The 20,623-nt window shown below is 34.3% G+C and overlaps 1 protein-coding gene across 1 annotated transcript in view; it reads right to left on the bottom strand.

The window, feature by feature from the left end:
- The window catches only part of LOC106879060 (uncharacterized), a 38,113-nt gene extending 22,835 nt beyond the window's left edge, over nucleotides 1-15,278 (bottom strand). Inside the window, exons 1-5 of the mRNA XM_014928487.3 lie at nucleotides 15,077-15,278; nucleotides 10,066-10,701; nucleotides 6,527-6,655; nucleotides 5,051-5,235; nucleotides 3,231-3,289 (exon numbers count right to left, since the gene is read on the bottom strand). Of these exons, the coding sequence (XP_014783973.1) occupies nucleotides 3,231-3,289; nucleotides 5,051-5,235; nucleotides 6,527-6,655; nucleotides 10,066-10,641 (949 nt within the window). The 5' untranslated portion in view covers nucleotides 10,642-10,701; nucleotides 15,077-15,278. The remainder of the gene's footprint in view (nucleotides 1-3,230; nucleotides 3,290-5,050; nucleotides 5,236-6,526; nucleotides 6,656-10,065; nucleotides 10,702-15,076) is intronic.
- Nucleotides 15,279-20,623: the final 5,345 nt, after the last annotated feature.

A 20,623-nucleotide genomic window follows, 5' to 3' on the forward strand; every position in this document is an offset into this window, starting at 1 on the left:
CAAAGAGCTTTTTCCACAATTGGAGTCCCTCAGGGACTTAAGCACATGGATCAGGTGGAGACCTAAGATGGGGGAATGGCAGAGAGAGTGCAGAGAAGCACTCAATCTGTTCTCCCGAGCGAGCAATACCAGCAGTGAGGTTACCACTGGGGATTTCTATAGAGGGTTAGTAGAGTTTAAGTCTGACAATGTCCTGGGTGAGACCCTGGGCTTTGACGACGAACAACTAACCAGCCTGTTTCAGAAGACATTCAGGCTGAGGTATCTGGATAATTTCCAGAAATCCTTGGCTTAGTTGTGCTATCGTTCAGCTTTACCAGTTTGAGAGAGGTTGTCTAGACATGGTTATAACCCCCCCCCCCTACACACATGTCCGAGGTGCGGGCATGTCAGTGAAACTGTCGCACACGCCTTCATACACTGTGGGGAGTTGAAGGGGTTGGTAACCTATGTCGAACAGCTGATGTCGGATGGAGAAAGAATACTCTCGACTGAGTCCATTGTCAAGATTGTACCACCTCCCTCCTTTAACAAGGAAAGGAAGGTAGCTTTTGCCTGCATAGTAGCTATAGTGAAAGAGACAGTATGGAGGACATGTGACAAAAGGGATTGAGACAGGCTACTTTATCTCTGGACAGGGGTTGGTAAGTTGGTTCAACTTCCACCTCATGACCAAGATCTGACTGGAGAGAAAGTGTCTGCCTCACAGCATATATGAGAAAAGATGGATAAATGTGGTAAGAAAGTTACGTATGTATAGGGCTGTGCTAGTGTAGCCGGTCAAAACAAGGAAGAAGGAGGAAAATGCTTTTTCTCAGCCCAAAAAACGAAAACGAATGGTTCAAACTGGTGGGTTGAAATAAATCCAGGGGAAATTCTATACAACTGAATATATGTTTTATTTTTAACTATATAATCTATTAATTCATAATTTTTAACTTATAATGATTTATATTATAGTTTTCATCCAACACCACGACCCCTCCCCCTGTAAGACTGTCCGTTGTTTGTCCCTGACGCCAACCTTTTATTTTATTTTATATCTATGTATGCCATTATTGGCAATAAAGAAATTACTCCTAAATGAGATGCAGGAGGTCGCTAGTAGCCCATCACCTGTTTAAGAGTGCACACCCGTTCAAACGATCCCTCTTTTCCTAACTTCTTCGAGACGCAACAAGGTCCACTGCGGAAGAGAGAGCCAGGTACATGAATTTGATATCTAATTCTTACCAGTAGCTCACTATGGTATTCTACATCTAGTGCTTGTGGAAAGTAAATCTCATAGCTTGAATTACTTCTATTTACTCAATGTTATCATGGAACATGGCAAGTCATTCAAAACGTTTTCTTCATCCCAGATAACTTTATTGAACACTGGATACCCACTGTATGCATTAGTTTGTCACGCATCGGACTAAGACCTTGAATGTAAAGCTATTCGCACAGAATGTATTGTTGTTTGCTGCACAAAGGTATTTTATGGCTATTGGTTTAATGACTCAGTCCACTTATTAAAGTGTTGACGTTTTTATTAGCGACATACCTTGTTAAAAATGGAAAGAATTATAAATTACTGATATGACAAACTCTCACATTGACATGAATGCATGAATCTCCAGTTGTCTGATCAAATGGACAATCTATTCACTCAATTAACATGGAAAGTGAATGTATCTTGATTGTAGATCTCAAGTGGAATTAGTGTGACACAGGTGGGTAGCAAGGCTGAACTTTTCCTAATCGATACCCCCTCACCCACAAAACCAGACTGGTTCAAACTAGGGCAAAAACCTGCCACACATTTATATGATACAACTGTCCTTATACATACACATCACATGACCATACCAGTGCAGTCTTTTCTCTTGCACACTACTCATATATCTGGTGCCTCTTATACCCATCCAATGGGCTTCCATACAGTTTCTGTTTTCTTAAATTCACCCACAAGAATTGGGTCAATCTGAGGCTATAATAAATGTATTTGCCCAAGATCTGTCCCAGTGGACTTCTTAACTACTCAGCCATGTCTACATCCACATTATTGATATAAACATATGTGTGTGTGTGTACATAATTAGCATACTCAATGACTCCCAATGATATCATCATCATCATCACCATCATCCTTTAATGTCCATTTTCCATGCTGGCATGGGTTTTGGACAGTCTGACCAGAGCTGGCAAGCTAGAGAGCTGCGTTATGTTCTAATCTGATTTAGCTTGGTTTCTACAACTGGATGCCCATCCTAACACCAACCACTTTAGAGTGTGTGCTGGGTGCTTTTAACATGGCACTGGAATGAGCACTTCTATGTAGCACTGGCACGAGTGCTTTTTATGTGGCACTGGCACAGGACACTTGCAGGCCAATCCTCTTCATCAGGAGGGGTGGCCTTAACACTTCTGCTGTGGATCATGGGTCTTCTTGCATAGGATGGGTCTTCATTAAAAAAAATTTAACCATGGTAGTTTACAGTGCTCCAGAACCGCTAAATGAAGAAATTTATTTTACTCGCCCTAGATGCATTGCAGAGCATAAATTCTAGATTCATCCTTACCTTATACCTAGTTCCCAATAGTTTCCATCAGTATTAGAACTGTAACTTTGAATGGAATTGAAAGATCATAAAAATTGACCACAAAGAATTGTTGATAACAGGCAATTCAAAACCTGAGTATTTTCAAAAATATTGATAGCAATTCAGTAGAAGTAAGAACAGGTGATAAGAATTTAATAGGTCATTAGTGTATCTGTTACATATTTTGCATTTCTGATTAGAATATAACATTAATGTTTTGCTTTGATTACAAATTATTAAGTTCTTGTAATTTTGGTCATAGAATATAACAAACCCCCCAAAAAATATTGCCCAACATAAAATTTATAATAGACAGATATAAACTGATGATGGCGATGATGATGATGATGATGATTCCATTAAACAGCAGTGGTCAAAAGTTTGGAACATTTAAAAAAAAATTAAATCTATTATGCCCATGTACAGTTTGCAAAATTACAGGAAGTCATGTGACCTGCATCAATCATAACTAAAATAAAAATTTTATAGACACCCACTATATTACTGTAAGTAGTAATAATATACTGCAAATTAAATATAACTTGGAGTATTTAATATAAAAATTCTAATTTTCAGACCTATGTTCCAAACTTTTGGCCATGACTGTATGTTTATTGTTCTTACAGTTCAATGTTGAATACTCACCCTCGCTTTCTTGATCTGCAGTAATTCTTTCTGTTTCTGCTTTGATTTCTTTTTGTAAACTGCAAAGAATGACAACAAAAAATCATAGGATGTAAGTTAAGCAGCCAAAATTAAAAAAAAAAAAAGAAAGGAATCAAAACTAGTCCAAAGAAACTTATAGTGGTCTGCATAGAATTTGGTAAATTTTGATAAGCTTGTACATTGTTGGGTGAGGGGTGAGAGTACTGATGTTTTGAACAAAGCCCTTCTTTGGAGTGAAAAGTGGGAGAGAAAGAGAGAGTGAGTGATGATGATAGGAGTTAATGATAGACTGCACTATTTGAGGGTGATGAAAGGAATCAGTCACTTGGCAGAGTCGACATGATCACCTGACTGGCTCCCGTGCCGATGGCATGTAAAAAGCACCAAATGATTGTGACCAATGCCAGTACCCGCTGACTGGCTCCTGTACCGGTGGCACGTAAAAAGCATCCACTACGCTCTCGGAGTGGTTGGCATTAGGAAAGGCATCCAGCTGTAGAAACATTGCTAGATCAGATTGGAGGCTGGTGCAGCTGCTGGCTCTCCAGACCTCAGTCAAACCATCCAACCCCATGCCAGCATGGAAAACAGACATTAAACGATGATGATGATGATGATGATATATATATATATATATATATATATATATATATTTATGTATATATCTATGTGTGTGTGTGTGTGTGTGCATGTAACTGTACCCCCCATCACTTGACAACTGGTGCTGGTGTGTTTATGTCCCTGTAACTTAGCGGTCTGGCAAAAGAATTGATAGAATAAGTACCAGGCTTAAAAAATAAGTCCTGGGGGCAATTTATTCAACTGAAATCCTACAAGGTGGTGCTCCAGCATGGCCGCAGTCAAATAACTGAAACAAATAAAGGAATAAAAGAGAAGAATAACCCATACGAGCATAGAAAAAGGGACATAAAATGCATAAAACAAACGAATACACGTGTGCAAATCAGTGGCTGAGTGAAGGTGTGAAGAAATTGCAATAGTTAGGTTTGACTGAGTTACCTTCTTTTATGTTATATATGACTTGCTTTTATAATTCTTATGAGGTCAATAAAATAAGTCCCAGACAAAGTATTGGGGTTGGTGTAATCAATTAAAACTCTTGATTGAAAGCTGTGCTCATCCAGAGATGCAGTCTAATGACTGAAAACAGTAAAACAATAAGAACTAAAGCATCTTATCTGAATTAGATTGGTACAGAAAAAAATGTATGAAATTACATAAAAGTTCAATATCTGTTTGAAATTATTATTTTTGCATAAATACTAGCATTATAGTGGTTTGCCCTCACAGAACTTTAATTGTTCTGTTGATTGAACTTCAATGAAATAAACAGGTTTGTTTTTTTCTATGGAGAAGAGTTTATTGGGTCTAAGTGGCACTGTAAATATTATGAGGACTGTAGCATATCTATGAAAGTACGGTGAATTGCTTTGTCAGCAATAATCCTCACTATTGATAAGTACAGAATTATCGAAAGACTCTAGCAATAAAATTTTGACTCTTACTTATGCATCCATCCAAACCTTATGAATATCTTTTCCTGCGTTTATGCATATCCAACCTCTTTTTAAAATTTATCTGCAAACATTCAAGCTAGTAAGTGAAAATCAATGAGGTCATTTGACTTGCTATAAATAGCAGTCAAATTTCCCTCAGACAACAACACTGGTTTCAGAGAAAAAATGGGATGGTCATGGTTGGAATATCTTTGATCATAGGTCTGCCCAATGAGGGCTGACTTGAGCCTAAACAACAACATACAGTAATATAATTCTAACCTTTTAGCTTCAAGAAAGAGATCTAACATTTCACACTCCAGTTTCTCAACTTTGATTTCAGCTTCACTCAACTGTTCATTTTGATTGGTGTGTTGTGAAGACATCTCTTGCATTTCTCCTTGTAAAACTTGGCCCTCTTTCTCATAGATATCCAGCAAATATGATATATAGTTGTCATATTCTATCTGGTAGAAAGACAAACTTTTGTTAGTGTGTCTATAGACGATAAGATGTCTCTACATATATATAGATATCTAACCTCTACACTATTATATACAGAAAATATCTTTTATATATACACACAGAAGCTGTACATGTATTCTATCCATGAAACAGGTATTGATCCAATGAGGGAGCGTCTATGCTGTCATTCAACTTCTTAGAGGGACAACAGCCATATTTTTCTCAAATCAAACAGTATCATTTTATAAAAAAAAGGATACATTAGATAACATAGTCCTAGATATCTCTATAAAACACAAGATGGCCATGGTTGGAATGTCTTTATTCAATCAGGGCTAACCTGGTAACAATAACAACTTTGCCTTTAAGCACATATGAACAGACACACCATGTTACGCACTACATCGTTTGATGGCCAGTCATATCGATCACTGGTCCAAAACCGTTCCTGCACCACAGACCAGTTTTATGCAAGGCAATTTTTGCCACAGACCAGTGGATCATGTATATAACAAAACACAATAAAGTGCACAATATATGATTTAATTATTACTATATAATGTAAAAACACTCTGAAGACTTCAAATAATCAATAAAATAGAAATAAAATTAAAAAGGTCATTCCTTCTGTGCAGTGTGATGTAAAATGATCCATGACCTGGTGGTAGTTGGGAATTCATGACATAGATTACAAGTACAGTAACACAAGAATGTATTAACAAATTATTACTTGAAATATCTAATCATTATTGTTTTCCTTCTGTGTTCTAACTGAAAATAGTAATCTAGATATGGCTATGTGGTAAGAAGCTCGCTTCCCAACCACATTGTTCAGGGATAAGTCCCACTGTGTGGCACTTTGAGCTAGTGTCTTTCACTATAGCCTCAGCCTATAGTGAGTAGATTTGGTAGACGGAAACTGAAAGAAGCACATTGTATATATATATATATATATATGTATGTGTGTGTCTTTGTGTCTGTCCCCCATCACTGCTTGACAACTGGTGTTGGTGGGTTTACATTACCATAACTTAATGGTTCAGCAAGAGACTGTAAAATAAGTACTAGGCTTAAGAAAAAAACTAATTACTGGGATCGATTCATTTGACTAAAAAAAAAAAACAGTGAGCACTCTTTAGTTATGTAGAGTATAAGAGGAATGTTAGCCATTTTGATCTTTTGGTTTTGGAGGGTACAACCCCTTCTTCAAGCAAATAGAAAAAAAATGCCTTTGTTTCATTATTTTATAAATTTGCATATTAAAATCTATAAATTAATTAAAAAGTGGCTTACTTTGATAATGTGTAAAGCGGTACCAAACACTGGAGAATTTATGATTAAGTCATTGAAAATATTGTTGAAGCACTGCAGTCTCTTTAGAATGTCAGATGTGGTTCCGGTTTCTGGGCAATTTTGAAGACTCTGGAGAATTAAACCAACAAACTTGTATTTCTAATGATGAACTGAGAAGTTAGTAAATTAATAAACAAAATGTGTGTGAATAATGTTGATTTCTTCCATAGATACAAGGTAAATTTTTGCAAAGCTGAAGAAATACAGGTACAATACCAACTTTCAGGACACTGATGATGCGGAACCTCTGACAATCTGCATTAATTTATACTAACATACAGGTACTTGTATTTCATGTAATTATTTAAGTAAAATCATTATTTGTTTCATTTAGAGTGTTCTGACTAAGATGATGTCACTTGGGTTTGAAAAATCAGTAACTGAGGAAGGGCTTTGAACCAAAGGTTCGAGAAAATCAATGTTGAACTTGTACAGTTATGATATTTAGTCTAGACAATTCTTTCATTTGTACTTATTTTACTGACTTTCTCTACCAATGAATGAAGTGCTAAGTTAACAATGTCACAATTTTGATTAAATACTGAAAAAGATTTAGCTTAATATTCTATCATTTCTGCCCACTCAAGAACCTCTATGTGGTCTTTTGACCTGTGAGGAGCAATAATCAAATCTCACTCATATCTATCATTAATACAAGGAAAAATGTATGTATATGTCTGTCTGTCTGTCTATCTATCTATTTCTTCTATAAATTTCTTCACAAATTCATGCATTTTCCTAGCTCTGTTTTTATCTGCAATTTCTAATGAGACTAATCTATAAACATCATCCCAATTTCTTATTTTATCATAATTTTGAAGTAAAAATTAACATATGGCAATGAAGTAAGCCATGTTTCTGAAAGTCTATTGCATAGATATATGTAACAGAGATTCCAAATACATGTTGCTCCTTTAAATCATTCAGTAACACAGTAAGAAGGGCTTTGTACAATCTAGCTATTAAGTCAGGTGGCTTTTCTATGGTTTCATTTCATTTTAGATTGTTTGAAATTTTAGGGCATATTGGGTTACAGGTGTACATTAAAAAGAAGTCAGGCTTGCTATACTTTGCTACTATTGCCATAGCTTCTTGAAAGTAATGAGACATGTTACATGACAGCCAATGAATGAATAAGGAAGTAGACTAGTAAACCTAGTTCAAAGTTCTGACTTTCTTTAACTACAAGGTGATCTATCAGTCCACTGTACTGTGCAACTTATAGGTGAGACTGTTTGTTTCTTAGAACATATAAACAGTACTCTTCAACCAAGACATACACATCAACTAAATCATGATCATCATCACTTAATGTCTGCTCTCCATGCTGGCATGGAAAGTGCACAATAATAATTTGGGATATTTTTTTCAGAAATTATTAGCTTCCTCATTATTAACATAAGAATGAAGCTTGAGTTCATTGGGATAAGGCTGCTGAAGGGAAGTCACATTTTACCTTTAAAGGCTTATTTTTTAATCTTAAAGCATCACAATGAAGACAGAATTTATTTATTTCTCTGACATTGTAGGGTTCAACATTAAATTGTTTTTTCTGAAGTTTAGGAACACCAAATCATTTCTAACATTGTTTCTCTAAGCATTTCTCAAATTAAGCAACTGATTTTTTTCTTCTGTTTTCTCATTGCATTTGATAGTTTTCTTGAAATTCTTCTTATAATTGTGTCTTCTGTTCTTCATTCACATTACTTCATCAAACTTCTGTCTCTTGATGTTATCACAGATGATCAACTTGCTGTTCACCATTTTTGTACTCATTTTCATATACTCTGACATTCTCGTTGGTGCTAAACATATCTTGTGCATTCATGTTAAGTTATGTTGCCTCTTCTTTGTCTCAAATTAACTCTTATTTCCTATCTTTTTTCCTTTCATTCTTCTCTTATCTTTCTCCTGTTGTTTCAATTTCATTCCATTGTGAAAATTGTTATAATGTTAAGTGAAAATAAAACTGAAAGTGCAAAAATTGTAGAAGAGATAAAAGATAGTGTAAAGTGAGAATAAAATTTGCAGGGTAAAAACTTTGCCTTTTCTGATGATGGACTTGAACAATAATTGAGAGATAACTGTATTAAAAAAAAAAAAAAAAACTTTCAGTCCTTTGTTACTACTTATTTTTGAGGTGGTAAACTACTATACAAAAACCTTCAGTCAATAACACAATTAATTCTGCTGTTTGGAAGGTGACTATAAACTTCTCTGTGAAAAAAAAAAAAAAAAAAAAAAAATCATGAAACCATTCCCTGCAGTGAATAAAAACAACTCACTGAAACTTAAACTATCTAATTGATATATTGTTATGCTGATATCGTGGGTAAAATTATTATTAGTAAAACTCCCTTTGATATTTACCACATGCCAAAAATATAACTAACCTATAGCAATATTGAGGGAAGGGGGAAAGTCAGTTACAACAAACCTCAGCACTTGACTAGCATTTTATTTTACTGACTTTAAAAGGATGAAAGACAGAAGTTGACCTTAGTGGGATTTGAACTCATAATGTTAAGAGCCTTAAGAAATGTCACTAAGTATTTTGTCCAATGCTCTAACAATTCTCTAAAATTGCCACTTTTTTTTTGTGATACAATTTTTAAAAAATTAATTTTTCCTTATCATTTTATTCAGAAAGAAAAGAAATCCATTTTCTGATTAATCATTTAATAACTTGCTCATTAGTTTATGATTGATAATGAGTTTATCATGTTCAGTGGGTGTGTAGTGCTCAGCAAGCACACCCACAATGTATACTCCATCAACAAAGATACTAAAAGATGGTGGCAGAAGTCAACAGTGACAGTCACTCTTTTAATGCAGTTCAGTTTATCTGATATTTGGCTTAATGGGGTCCAGTTTAATGAAGGTTCTCTGTAATTAACTATGTGAATGAAATTGCGATTTTTTTTTAATATCAAAGAAACCAAGACAGTCAGATTATGTCAATAAACTTACAGAGGATGTGTAGCATTTTCTATATTTGAGATAAATATATTACATTTAGAAACAGATATACATTCCATCAGAGAAGCAGTTACTAACTTAGAGAGGAAGACAAGACTCTTTTATAACTGGGGTAGATGTATTACATTTACTATAAATCTGTCATTCAAGAATAACAGATGATTATCAAGTGTTTAAGTAAGGGATGCTTAATGTATTGTATAGTACAATCTATAGATTCAGTAGGTTTTTCTCTATGCCTTTGCTTCATCAAATGGCAGCAGCAGCAAGAAAATGGATAAAGCTAGAGTTGAACTTGAGGTTATAGGAGCTTATTAATCTGGTACCTTAACCATGTAGTCAGTTTGCCCTATATTAAGCATTACTGAAATTTTTTTCAGTGGTAAACTTAAATAATACTTTAGTATATTACTTATATTGCACAGTTTCAAATATTTACATTACAAATAAGCAAAGAATAGTGAAAGAATTTGTTTCATGGAAAAGAAATTTCTTGTTACCTCTTTCAACTTCTTCAGCAGAGCGTCAACCATCCCCTTACTACTATAGGCTGTTTTCCCCACTTTTTTAGAATGCCTCAGAAAATTCCGAGATGCATTCATTGAGTTATATTGGTCTTTTTTGGTGACATCTAACATACAGCTGGAGATAAAACCGAACTTTGTCAAAGGAGGCATGAAAATTGGGGGACAGGTAAAACGAACATCTTTGAAGCCATCATTCTTGGTATTTTTCAGTGAAGTCGATGCCTTATTAAATTCCTGTGTTTGACTTTGTTTAGTGTCATGGCTAGTAAGTAATTGATCGGAATATTTTTGTTCAATTAAAGGCAAGAATGGTAACTGTTTCTGTTTATTTGTTAAGATGTTGATTTTATTAACTTGATTGTATTGTGAATCTGTTTTCTCATCAGTTGTATAGTTTTGTTTCTTATATTGAGAAGAACTCCATGGTTGGTGCTCAGGTTTCCTTTGGACTTTGAATTGACTCAAATGAGAATTAGAGAAATAAACAGACTGTTTTTTACTAGCATCCTGAATAGAATCAAGAATTTCAGTTAACCGGTGACCTGCCATTTAGATTTAGGATTTGATGGATAATTTGCTTTTAATAGTCCAAATGATTAATAACATTCCCTGAAATTAAAAGAAAAAAAAATCCATTGTATTTAGTTAAACATAGTTCATTTCACAAACACATACATGTATATGTGCATAAAAAGTTTCCTTATTGACTGATACAAGAGGAGAAATATTCAATTGTAAATCTGAAATATCTGTAACACTTGCTCCAATAATTCAAACACATAAGTTTAAATTTATAACACTGCACTTCAATAGCATGATAACTAACTAAATATATCAAAATATGTTTAGCCTGGCTATTTTAGGATTTGGGGAAAAATCTAAATTTAGAGAAGAAATAAAGCAAACCAAAATAATGGTTTTAAACATTACTGTGGTCAAATATAGAACTGTTCATGTTCACTACATTAAATAACCTAATATGACATAGCCATTCATTATTAGTGAATGCAGAGAGGCAATTTCATTTACGCAACTGTTAAATTATTTTACCAAATTCATTTCTCAACAAATCTTAAAATATCACTATTTAAAATATTTATACACTTAAAATATTATATTAAATCAATTAATATTAACATTAAATATTATTAAAATTTATATTACAAACATTAGTTTAAAAGTTATATTTACAAATACACCATTGAAAAGCAAGAGATCTGTCTAAACATTTGAGTTTTGGCAAACTTGGAAAGAAATAGACTATCTTTCATTACAGGAACTTTAAAACTGTAATTTCAAACTTGGAAATACTAAAAAAATAAAAATAAAGCAAAAAAGATTTGAAAACTAAGAAACATGTTATTTGTCCCTTGATCAGTTCTGCTTAAACATTATGAAAAGCTATCCAATCAAGATCATACTTTTATTTTATTTTACAGTAATGAATCAAGTGTATGTGTGTGTGTGGTACAAAATGAGTAACTGGGTCAAAATGAGTAATTTCCGATTTCTCCTTATTTCCTCCCTACCTGTTTGAAACCATTACATTGCAAGTATTGCATCATCATTTTGTACTGTTGTATCATCTTTGGGACTAAAAATTGGTTAGCATAGTTGTTGAAGTTGAAGGAGTTTGAAACATAGGTGACAAGTACATTTTTTCTAGAAACTTTTCCTCAAATTTGTCCTGATTGTAATTGATGTTGCTAATAAAATAATTGGATAATTTTTGGTGTTTAACAATCCAAATTCTTTTCTCTGTTGGAGTCCAAGTCAAATTTTTCCCCAAACTAATGTCTAATTTGGTAACTTTCAATTTTCTAAAAAGTGGAGCAATATGAGTAATGACTTATTTCAATAATTTCTTCTTTTTAACTGTATTGTGTGTAAATATACCAGAAAGAGAGCCACTACAGCAGATCATGAAGAAGATATAAAGAATATTTTACATTGAGTTTTTTTTTTATTTAGTCGAGTTTCATTAATTTCATATTGTGAGTCATTACCATGATCCTTTTTTGTTTTTAAAATTAAAATTAATTAAAATTTTTGTTGCATTTCTAATTTTTCTGATGTCTGAAGATGGATATTAATGTGTATGAATCTTTTTTCAAATACAATTCTGGAGAACTGAAGAAGCAAATTTACTTCATCTTACCCTATTCATTTTGCTCCATCTTAAATTTGTATTTTAAATCCTCAAAGAGAATGGAGATAATTTTCTCAGATAGTGTTCTGAATATGTTATAATGTTTTTAATACATTTAAAGAATATCATTTGCTTAGCTGATATAGTTTTTGTAAGGTAGTGAACATTTATAAAAAATATATACTTTTTCTCAAAGCCAAAAATGCAGTAAATGTTACTCATTGTGTCCCACCTCCCTACTAAATTATCAAATATGCCTTTTTGACAGAATGTAATTTGAGTTTGTCTGATATTTCTAGTAAACGTATGTATAGTTGGCTGCACAAAACATGTTTATCTTAGATTATTCTTCCCATCTACACAATAGGGCTTTCCTATAAGTAGGTTATCTCCCTTGGCTTGGCGGCGCTCCATGTAGACAATTAAACTTCCGCAGACTATCCACGCTATTGTTATTGTTTTACGTCTTATCATGAATATAAAGCAGCTCGATAATTCAGCTATCAAAGTACTTACTGTGCCTGAGTTAAAGAAATATTTAAGATTATATGGACAGTATGTTACTGGAAGAAAGGCGGACTTGACTATATGTAATTTTAACTCTGAATCATTACGTTAAAAAAAAGTTTGAGTTGTCACCCTTGCCTTCAGTTGATTTATGTATTGGTTCGACAAATATCAACGTCGCTTCAATATAAGTTGTCTTGATTAATAAAACAGTTATAATATTCACCGCATTATATTTGACATTTCTTTTCTCACTGAAAGCAAACTAATCGTCCCTGAGACATGTTGAACTCTGCTCAAACTTGGGTTCTTTTACATCAAACACATGCGATATGAAAATGCCTTTGGCTACGACACTGGTTTGTCATATAGACAGCTTTTTCTACAAGATTAACTGAATTTAGCATTGAGGCCAATGAAATATTCATCAAATATCAGTACTGCTGTTGGATAATGTGAGTCAGCAAAACAGTCTCTTCGTAGCCGCTCCACCTGCTAGAAATAAAAGACAAACCTCCCACAAATCACAACCCAACTGTCTATAAAAGGATATATTGTAATTCTATGTTCCTGGGTTTCATGGTTGGAGAGCTTTTGATCTTAGGGTTGCTTGACCAGAGTTTATTTGGGGACTAAATAACAACAGTAAATTATACGAGCCAATAAAGAAGCCTTTAGGTGGTCATTCGCCATGTCAGAAATAAAAACCAAATTCTCTGTCAAATCATACTTTACCATTTTATAATGAAAGGAACACATTGGATAATGCAGGTTTAGATGTCACGACTGAGAAGCTCTTTATCATGAATTTACTAGATCAGAGTTGACCTGAAATTGCTCAACAACAGCGAATTAGACCAGTAAATGTGGATGACTGAAACGCAATACATACACCATAACACTCCTAATATGTGAACAATTTGACTCTCAGTTGATTGTTCTGTCTCTTTTCAACTCAGTTATTTATATATAACTTTTCAGTGAGAAAATTAGTTGTTAGTCAACATGAGGTGGATTAAAATCATGTCAGCATTTTAAGATAACAACTACTAGTTTTAGTTTAAAGTTTAGATGTTGGTTATATGAAGAGAAATTAACTGGGAAATTATCTACTTAAGAAAATAACTAAACTCTTATGATGTAAATTAACAGTGAAAGATGAACTGTGAATATGAAGTCAAATGATCTGTCACAGTAGGTCAGAAATTAGTTAAGTACAGAAGGATGAGCCAGGTCAACTTGAGAGATATGTTTGAAGCAAAAGAATTGAGAAAGTTACTTAAAATATCAATGTATTTACATAAGAGAAATGGTCACACTGGTAAAGTGTCTTTTCGATGAAAACTTATTTGAATTTTTGGAAAGTAACAACGAAAGGATTTGTAAACAATACTTGGGATAATATTAGTAGATAATTCAGTTAAAACAGGAGTTCAAGCATCAACGTCATCCATAAGAAATGTTGTACTGCAGATCTGTTCATTTATGTCAGCACTGAAAATCAAGGCGATAAAATGATGAAGACGACCAGTGTGTGTGTGTGGGGGGGGGGAGGTGACTGTCCTCCAGTTCCACCTAATTTTTAGCATATCATTATAGTTAATGGTGGGTCCTGAGGCCCTCAACGCATTTTGGTACTGGCGTACTACACGAAGCATAAAACATCAATCGTCAGCTTTTGTAAAATAGAGGGCCCCACTGACAATTCTCTAATTGGGCCCTGTACTTCCTAGCCCGAGTATGTGCGCGGAGCCCTGTTTTGGTGCGGAGGACAATTTAAACAAATCTGCCTAAATGGCTTAAATCCGGCCCTGAACATGACAGGTCTTAAGATATGAATAGACTAAATGAAGGAGAAAGTTTAATAAACAATGGAATTAATATTTTTGTTGAGCACCCAAATATTTGTCTTGAAAACTCAATGAAAACTATACATTAAACTTGACTGCGTTGTTTAACAAGCAGAAACACCTCGTCATAATATTGTGCGAAAATTATACTTAGTGAGTGACTGAGTGGTGGTGTGCTTAGAAATTAGCAGAAATTCATTCAGTTCAGTCGATGTTAGAAGTTATTCCCATTAACTTTAGTTAAATGGTAACTTGTAGGCGTTGCTTTAATAGTTTCTCTTTCAAGTAAATCTTTTCTCAACATAATGTTCCATACGCTAAAAACTATATATTGCAATAGACCAAAGAAAATTCTAATCTTGTTTTTCTAATGAGAATTGTTGCTTTCCTTATATATTTAAACATGCTCACAGAAGAGACTTAACTTAAAAAGTTTGATGTTAAAAAGTGTCCTTTCAGAACATCCGTGCATACATACGTTTAAAGTTTAGTTACCGTCCTCGCTTTCTTTCTCTTGTAACAAAGTGATATAGTGTTCTAATAGAACAAATGTTAAAGATGTGTATATAAAAAAGAGGAAATAGAAGCGTCACTACGTTAAGGAACTAAAAAGACGTATTTCACATTTCAAAGAAAATAATTAACAGTAAAGTGGCTGTCAGTTTGTTTCCAAGGAAACCGAGATTCAAGGGACGTAACTGCTTACTCATTAGCTATTCCATTAATGGAATATTTTCTTAGACCTAAATGAATAAAGTGATATATCTTTCAATTAAGCGATCCATAACATTCATATACCCACTTCACCTGACAAATTTAGCTTATTAAATTAATATGGTGTTACAAATGCAGAATAAAATATAAAAGCTTTACATTTAAGTTGTACACATACACAGTGATACCCAACCCAGAACCACATGGTTATGAAACAACTGGTTATGAAACAAACTTTTTGTTAATTATACAGCCATGCCAGCACCAAAATTTTAAATAGCTTTATTAATATTATTATTACTTATTTTTTTTTTTAGAGCTGTAGCTACTATCTTTAATCCAGTGGGAGTCAGTGAAACTGTGTGTTCAAGTCTAGCTATATGTTTTCTCTGAAGATAGAATACAGTATATTAAGATTTGTTAAAATTTTACCTGGGTAGACATACAATAGCAGAATAGTATTACAGCTATATCATGTCTTCCATTTTGTTCCATAGTTAAGATAGTTTCCTTCTTGACTTAGAGTGAAAAATAATAGATAACAATTTTCAAGATAGAAAAGGTGACAAATGTATAACAAGCTTTCAAAGATGTTGTCTCTTAAGACTGCACATTCAAATTATTATGTGGACTATTATACCATCAAAAGAATCATATGTTTAAACAAAAGAAAAAAAAGCCTCAAAAAACAAAAGAACATCATTTTTTATAAACTTCCAGCCGTTGTGGTTTTCAAAATAATCATGAACTTTTATGGGTACTGCTAGCATCTATAACTACTCAGTCTATGCCATTTGTTCTTTAAAAGATGGTAGGATGTAATTTGAGGGAGATGTTGCTGCTATGTCTAGAAGGTAGAGTGATTTCATAGAGGTTATTTCATTGGCTCATTTGTATTTGTAGGTAGTGGTAGCTGCCTATAGCAGTGAGCAAGGTGAACTCAGTCAAAGCAGGATAGTTGCAGCTCCTCTGCATTTATCATTGGGAGTTGTTATTGGGGGTTTATCTGAAGTTATTTTAACCACTGAATACTTCTGTTATATGGAAGTCTTTCTTGTTGAAAACTATTAAGGTCTAAGTTGCATTTATATCTTAACTCAACATACTGTTGTCTCTGTTTTATCTATTTTCATCTTCTGTCTAGAACAAAAATTCAAAGAAATATACAACAGATCTTAAAAGTTTACTGAAACTTCTAACATCCACCTGAAATAATAATAAAAAAAAAACATAATATCAGTACTGAAATACATACACAATACTACTCTACCCACCACCCATCATTTGAGGGGCCTAGTCTCACTACTGCTTGTACCACACACACACAAAAAAAGAAAAATCACCCAATACACATTGTAAAGTGATTGGTATTAGGAAGGGGGTCAATTTGTGGAAACCATGCCAATGCAGACACTGGAGTTTGGCACAGTCCTGTGAGTTGCCAGCTCCTTTGAACTGGCAAACCCATGCCAGCATGGAAAACTGCTGTTAATTAGCAATTATAATGTTGTTCATGATAATTTAATGAAATTTATTCCACTTCTCAGCAAGGCAAATGAACTGAATCAAAATAGTGAAATGTAATACTGATGCAGTAATGACCATATTTTCTTCAGTACATTTCATAATCAGTAGAGTTTGTAGTGAAACTACCTCTATCACCATTATATACAAACAAGTGTGAGCGTAGTAGAAAACATCTCATTCCCTGTCATCACCTGACTGACTATTATTTCGGCGGCATTTGCCTCATACCGTTTCCCGCCAGGACGCAAACTGACCAACCACAGCCACTAATAAGGTCATGTGAGAGAGAGTATTTTTCTGATGCCTTCTGGAGCCCCTATTTTACTATAAATAGACTAAATTATCCCCGCCAATTCATCGCGGCTCAGATCTTAGATCTGGTCGTTTGACCACACACACGTAACACAGCACCAACCAACCAGCCAGTTTCCAGCGACGACATCAACAACCACTTCAACTACAAACTACAAGCATCGCCCCCGACGTCGCCAGCAGCAACACGGCTCTACGACTACCAGCATCGTCCCCAACAGCGTCAACATGACTTCTACACGTACACAAGCTACCAACAGCTAACCGCAGCACTTCTCAGCCCTGTTTGTGTGAATCGCCTCACCACAGAATTAACAGCCATAACTCAGCCTGCGAAGAACCCATCTGTATTCAAGAATCCGGCGCGGCATAGAAGCCCCAGCATCACGACGATTGACAGCTCTGCCTTAACGCTTTAACCTCTTACATACAAATTATCAATACTACGGTGTACCCTAACTAAGAACTGGTATATTTCCTTATCCGTGTTACTGACTCTTATCAATACTTGTATCACTCGCATTCACATACATGTATTACTTGCACACACTCTTGTTTACATGACGGCCTGTCTTTAATGTGTTTTATTATGTCGCATTCACACACACACACAGACATACAATTTAATGCTACAATAAATCTTACTGTTATACATCTCTATCGGTTGCGTTCCTATCTTGTATCCTACTGGCACATTTCTTAGTTCTCTATGTTATAGAATTATAACATATTTATCATTTTATATTTTGTGGCGACTGTGTGATGCGTTAAAAAAGGAGCCTGTTTTCCTTTCGTCACCATTTCTCCTTTGGTTCGCACGGTCGTTCTTACAAGTTCATCAGTGGGTCATTAACTTTACTGTCAGATTTTAATTACTTGCCCTTAACTACAATCACATGGCCTACTTGGATGTCCTTATTGTTGCAGACATTTGGGCCAAGTCTCTGGTTGAGGATGACTCCCTTCCATTAAGTCATGAAGTTCTTGGAAAAGGATCATGATGCAAACTTTTCTTCTTTAAAACAATAATGACAAATTGTTATCGTGAAGAAAAGTACGAGTCAAACTTGATGATTTGAATTGTTTGTTGTAAGACATTCATCTTTAAAGAGAGAAGATCTATCATGTTAATCTAAAAGTAAATACTCATACAATCTCAAGACTTATTTTGGATTGCAGATAATAAGTCTGGTGCATATTACATTGCTCCATAATTATTAAATTGCTGAATCTTTGACACAACACAGGATTCAGACTTATGTAAACACACATATACATATAATACTATATATATATATATATATATATATATATATATATATATATATACCATCATCTTGTTACACACACACACACACACATACACATGTATATATATGTTATCACTTATTAATATACTTTATCACTTTCTTTGATTTGCAATGGTAGAAAGATTAACTCTGTACTGAGTACTTAACTGAATGCAATCTTCCTTGTTTTTAATAAAGAGTAGGCCTGAAATAAATGAAGCTAGTATGCCCTGCTAGATGTGCAATGTCAGTGTGCATGTATGACAGTGTGTATGTATGACAGTAAGCATCTTGAGAAAAAAATTAGGTATGAGGCATCAGATGTAGTGTGCAAGAGAGAAAACTGTGCTGGTATGGTCATGTGATGTATATGGATGAGGGAAACTGTGTAAAGAAGTGCCAATCTCTAACTGTGGAGGTATCCTGCAGAAAGGCAGACCCAGAAAGACTTGGGATGAGGTAGTGAGATATGGTCTTCAGATGTTGAGTCTCATGGAGGCGATGACAAGTAACTGAGACTTTTGGCAATTTTCTGTACTTGAGAAGATACATCAAACTAAGTGAAATCATAGTTGTGGCCAGTGCTGGTGATGCGTAAAAGGCACCCATATCAGTGACATATAAAAAGCACCCGTGTTGGTGACAGATAAAAGACACCCAGTACACTGATTATATATATATATATATATATATATATATATATATATATATATATGTATATATATATTGTATACATATTTAAGAATGTTTTCATGCTCACTTTTCATGCTTGCATGAATCAGATGGAATTTGTTGAGGCAGTTTTTTCTACAGCCGGATGCCATTCCTGTCACTTACCCTCACCTATTTCAAAGCAAGATAATATTTTTCCTTGACCAGACATGTTTTTCAAAGAAGGATGAAAACAAACAACATACTTGCTTGTTTACAACTTTCATGTGACGTCAAGACAAGATATGCAGACATTTATACACATGTGTATCAAGCTTCTCTCAGTTTCTGTCTCCCAAATCCAACAACATCCACTTACAAGGCTTTGGCTGGCCCAGGGCTGTAACACAAGTCACTTGCCCAAGGCACCATGCTGTGGGACAGAACCTGAGACCACATGGTTCAAAAGCAAGCTTCCCAACCAGAGCCAAACCTTTGTCTGTCTGTCTGTGCATGCTTGTATGTATGTATGTATGTATGTATGTATGTATGTATGTATGTATGTATGTATGTATGTATGTATGTATGTATGTATGTATGTATGTGTGTGTGTGTGTGTGTGTGTGTGTGTGTGTGTGTGTGTGTGTGTATGTATGTATGTATGTATGTATGTATGCATGCATGTATGTATGTATGTATGTATACATGCATATATACATTGAAACACATTAATGGATCTCTACCTGCCATATTTATCTCATTTGGCATTATTCAGCCTAATGCTATGATAGAAGATATTCATCCAAAGTACTACCTAGTGGGATTAAATGTGGTGTCATGTGGTTACCAAGCAAGCTTTTTCAGTATAGAGTCAGGCCAGTATTTTTCATTGGTAGAAAGTATTTTCTTAATGACTCCCTCATCATTAATTTAATACACTTTAATCTTACATATTTTGTATATCTAATTCCTCTCTCTACACACAATTTTGTGCAACATCAAACATTACTTTCATGGATTTCCTTTTTCTCTCTCCCAACATCCTCCATTTCAATAGTTTCACTATTAAGCCTCTATAACACTTTAGTGAACACCTTTGACTGAAAACAAGATGGTGATTGTTAGAATCCTTTGTGCTGAACAAAATATCTAGTAGTATTTAATTCTGACCCTTTAGATTCTAAGTTCAAGTACTATCAAAATTAAGTTTGTTTTTTATCCTTCCAGGGTTGATGAGATAAAGTACTAGTTAAGTGCTGAAGTTGATTCAATCAATTGATACTGATGTCTCAAACAGTGGCAGTTCGTAGATAAAGTTAGTTGGGGTGCTACTTCAGAAAATTTTTAGCTGTTGTTTTAATATTGTGTAAAAGGAAACAAACATATAAAAAGAAAATTTATACCTAAACTTGCTTGGTTCGCGTTTTATCCACTGCCGGGTGGTGTGTTTAATTTGTTCACTGAACACTACCACGAATTTCCCCTAAATCACAAAATAAGGGGGTGGGAGAATGTGCCCTATTTTTCAAATC

This window comes from Octopus bimaculoides, chromosome 4 (assembly GCF_046866305.1).
Source record: "Octopus bimaculoides isolate indiv1 chromosome 4, ASM4686630v1, whole genome shotgun sequence".
Classification (NCBI taxonomy): Eukaryota; Metazoa; Mollusca; class Cephalopoda; order Octopoda; family Octopodidae; genus Octopus; species Octopus bimaculoides.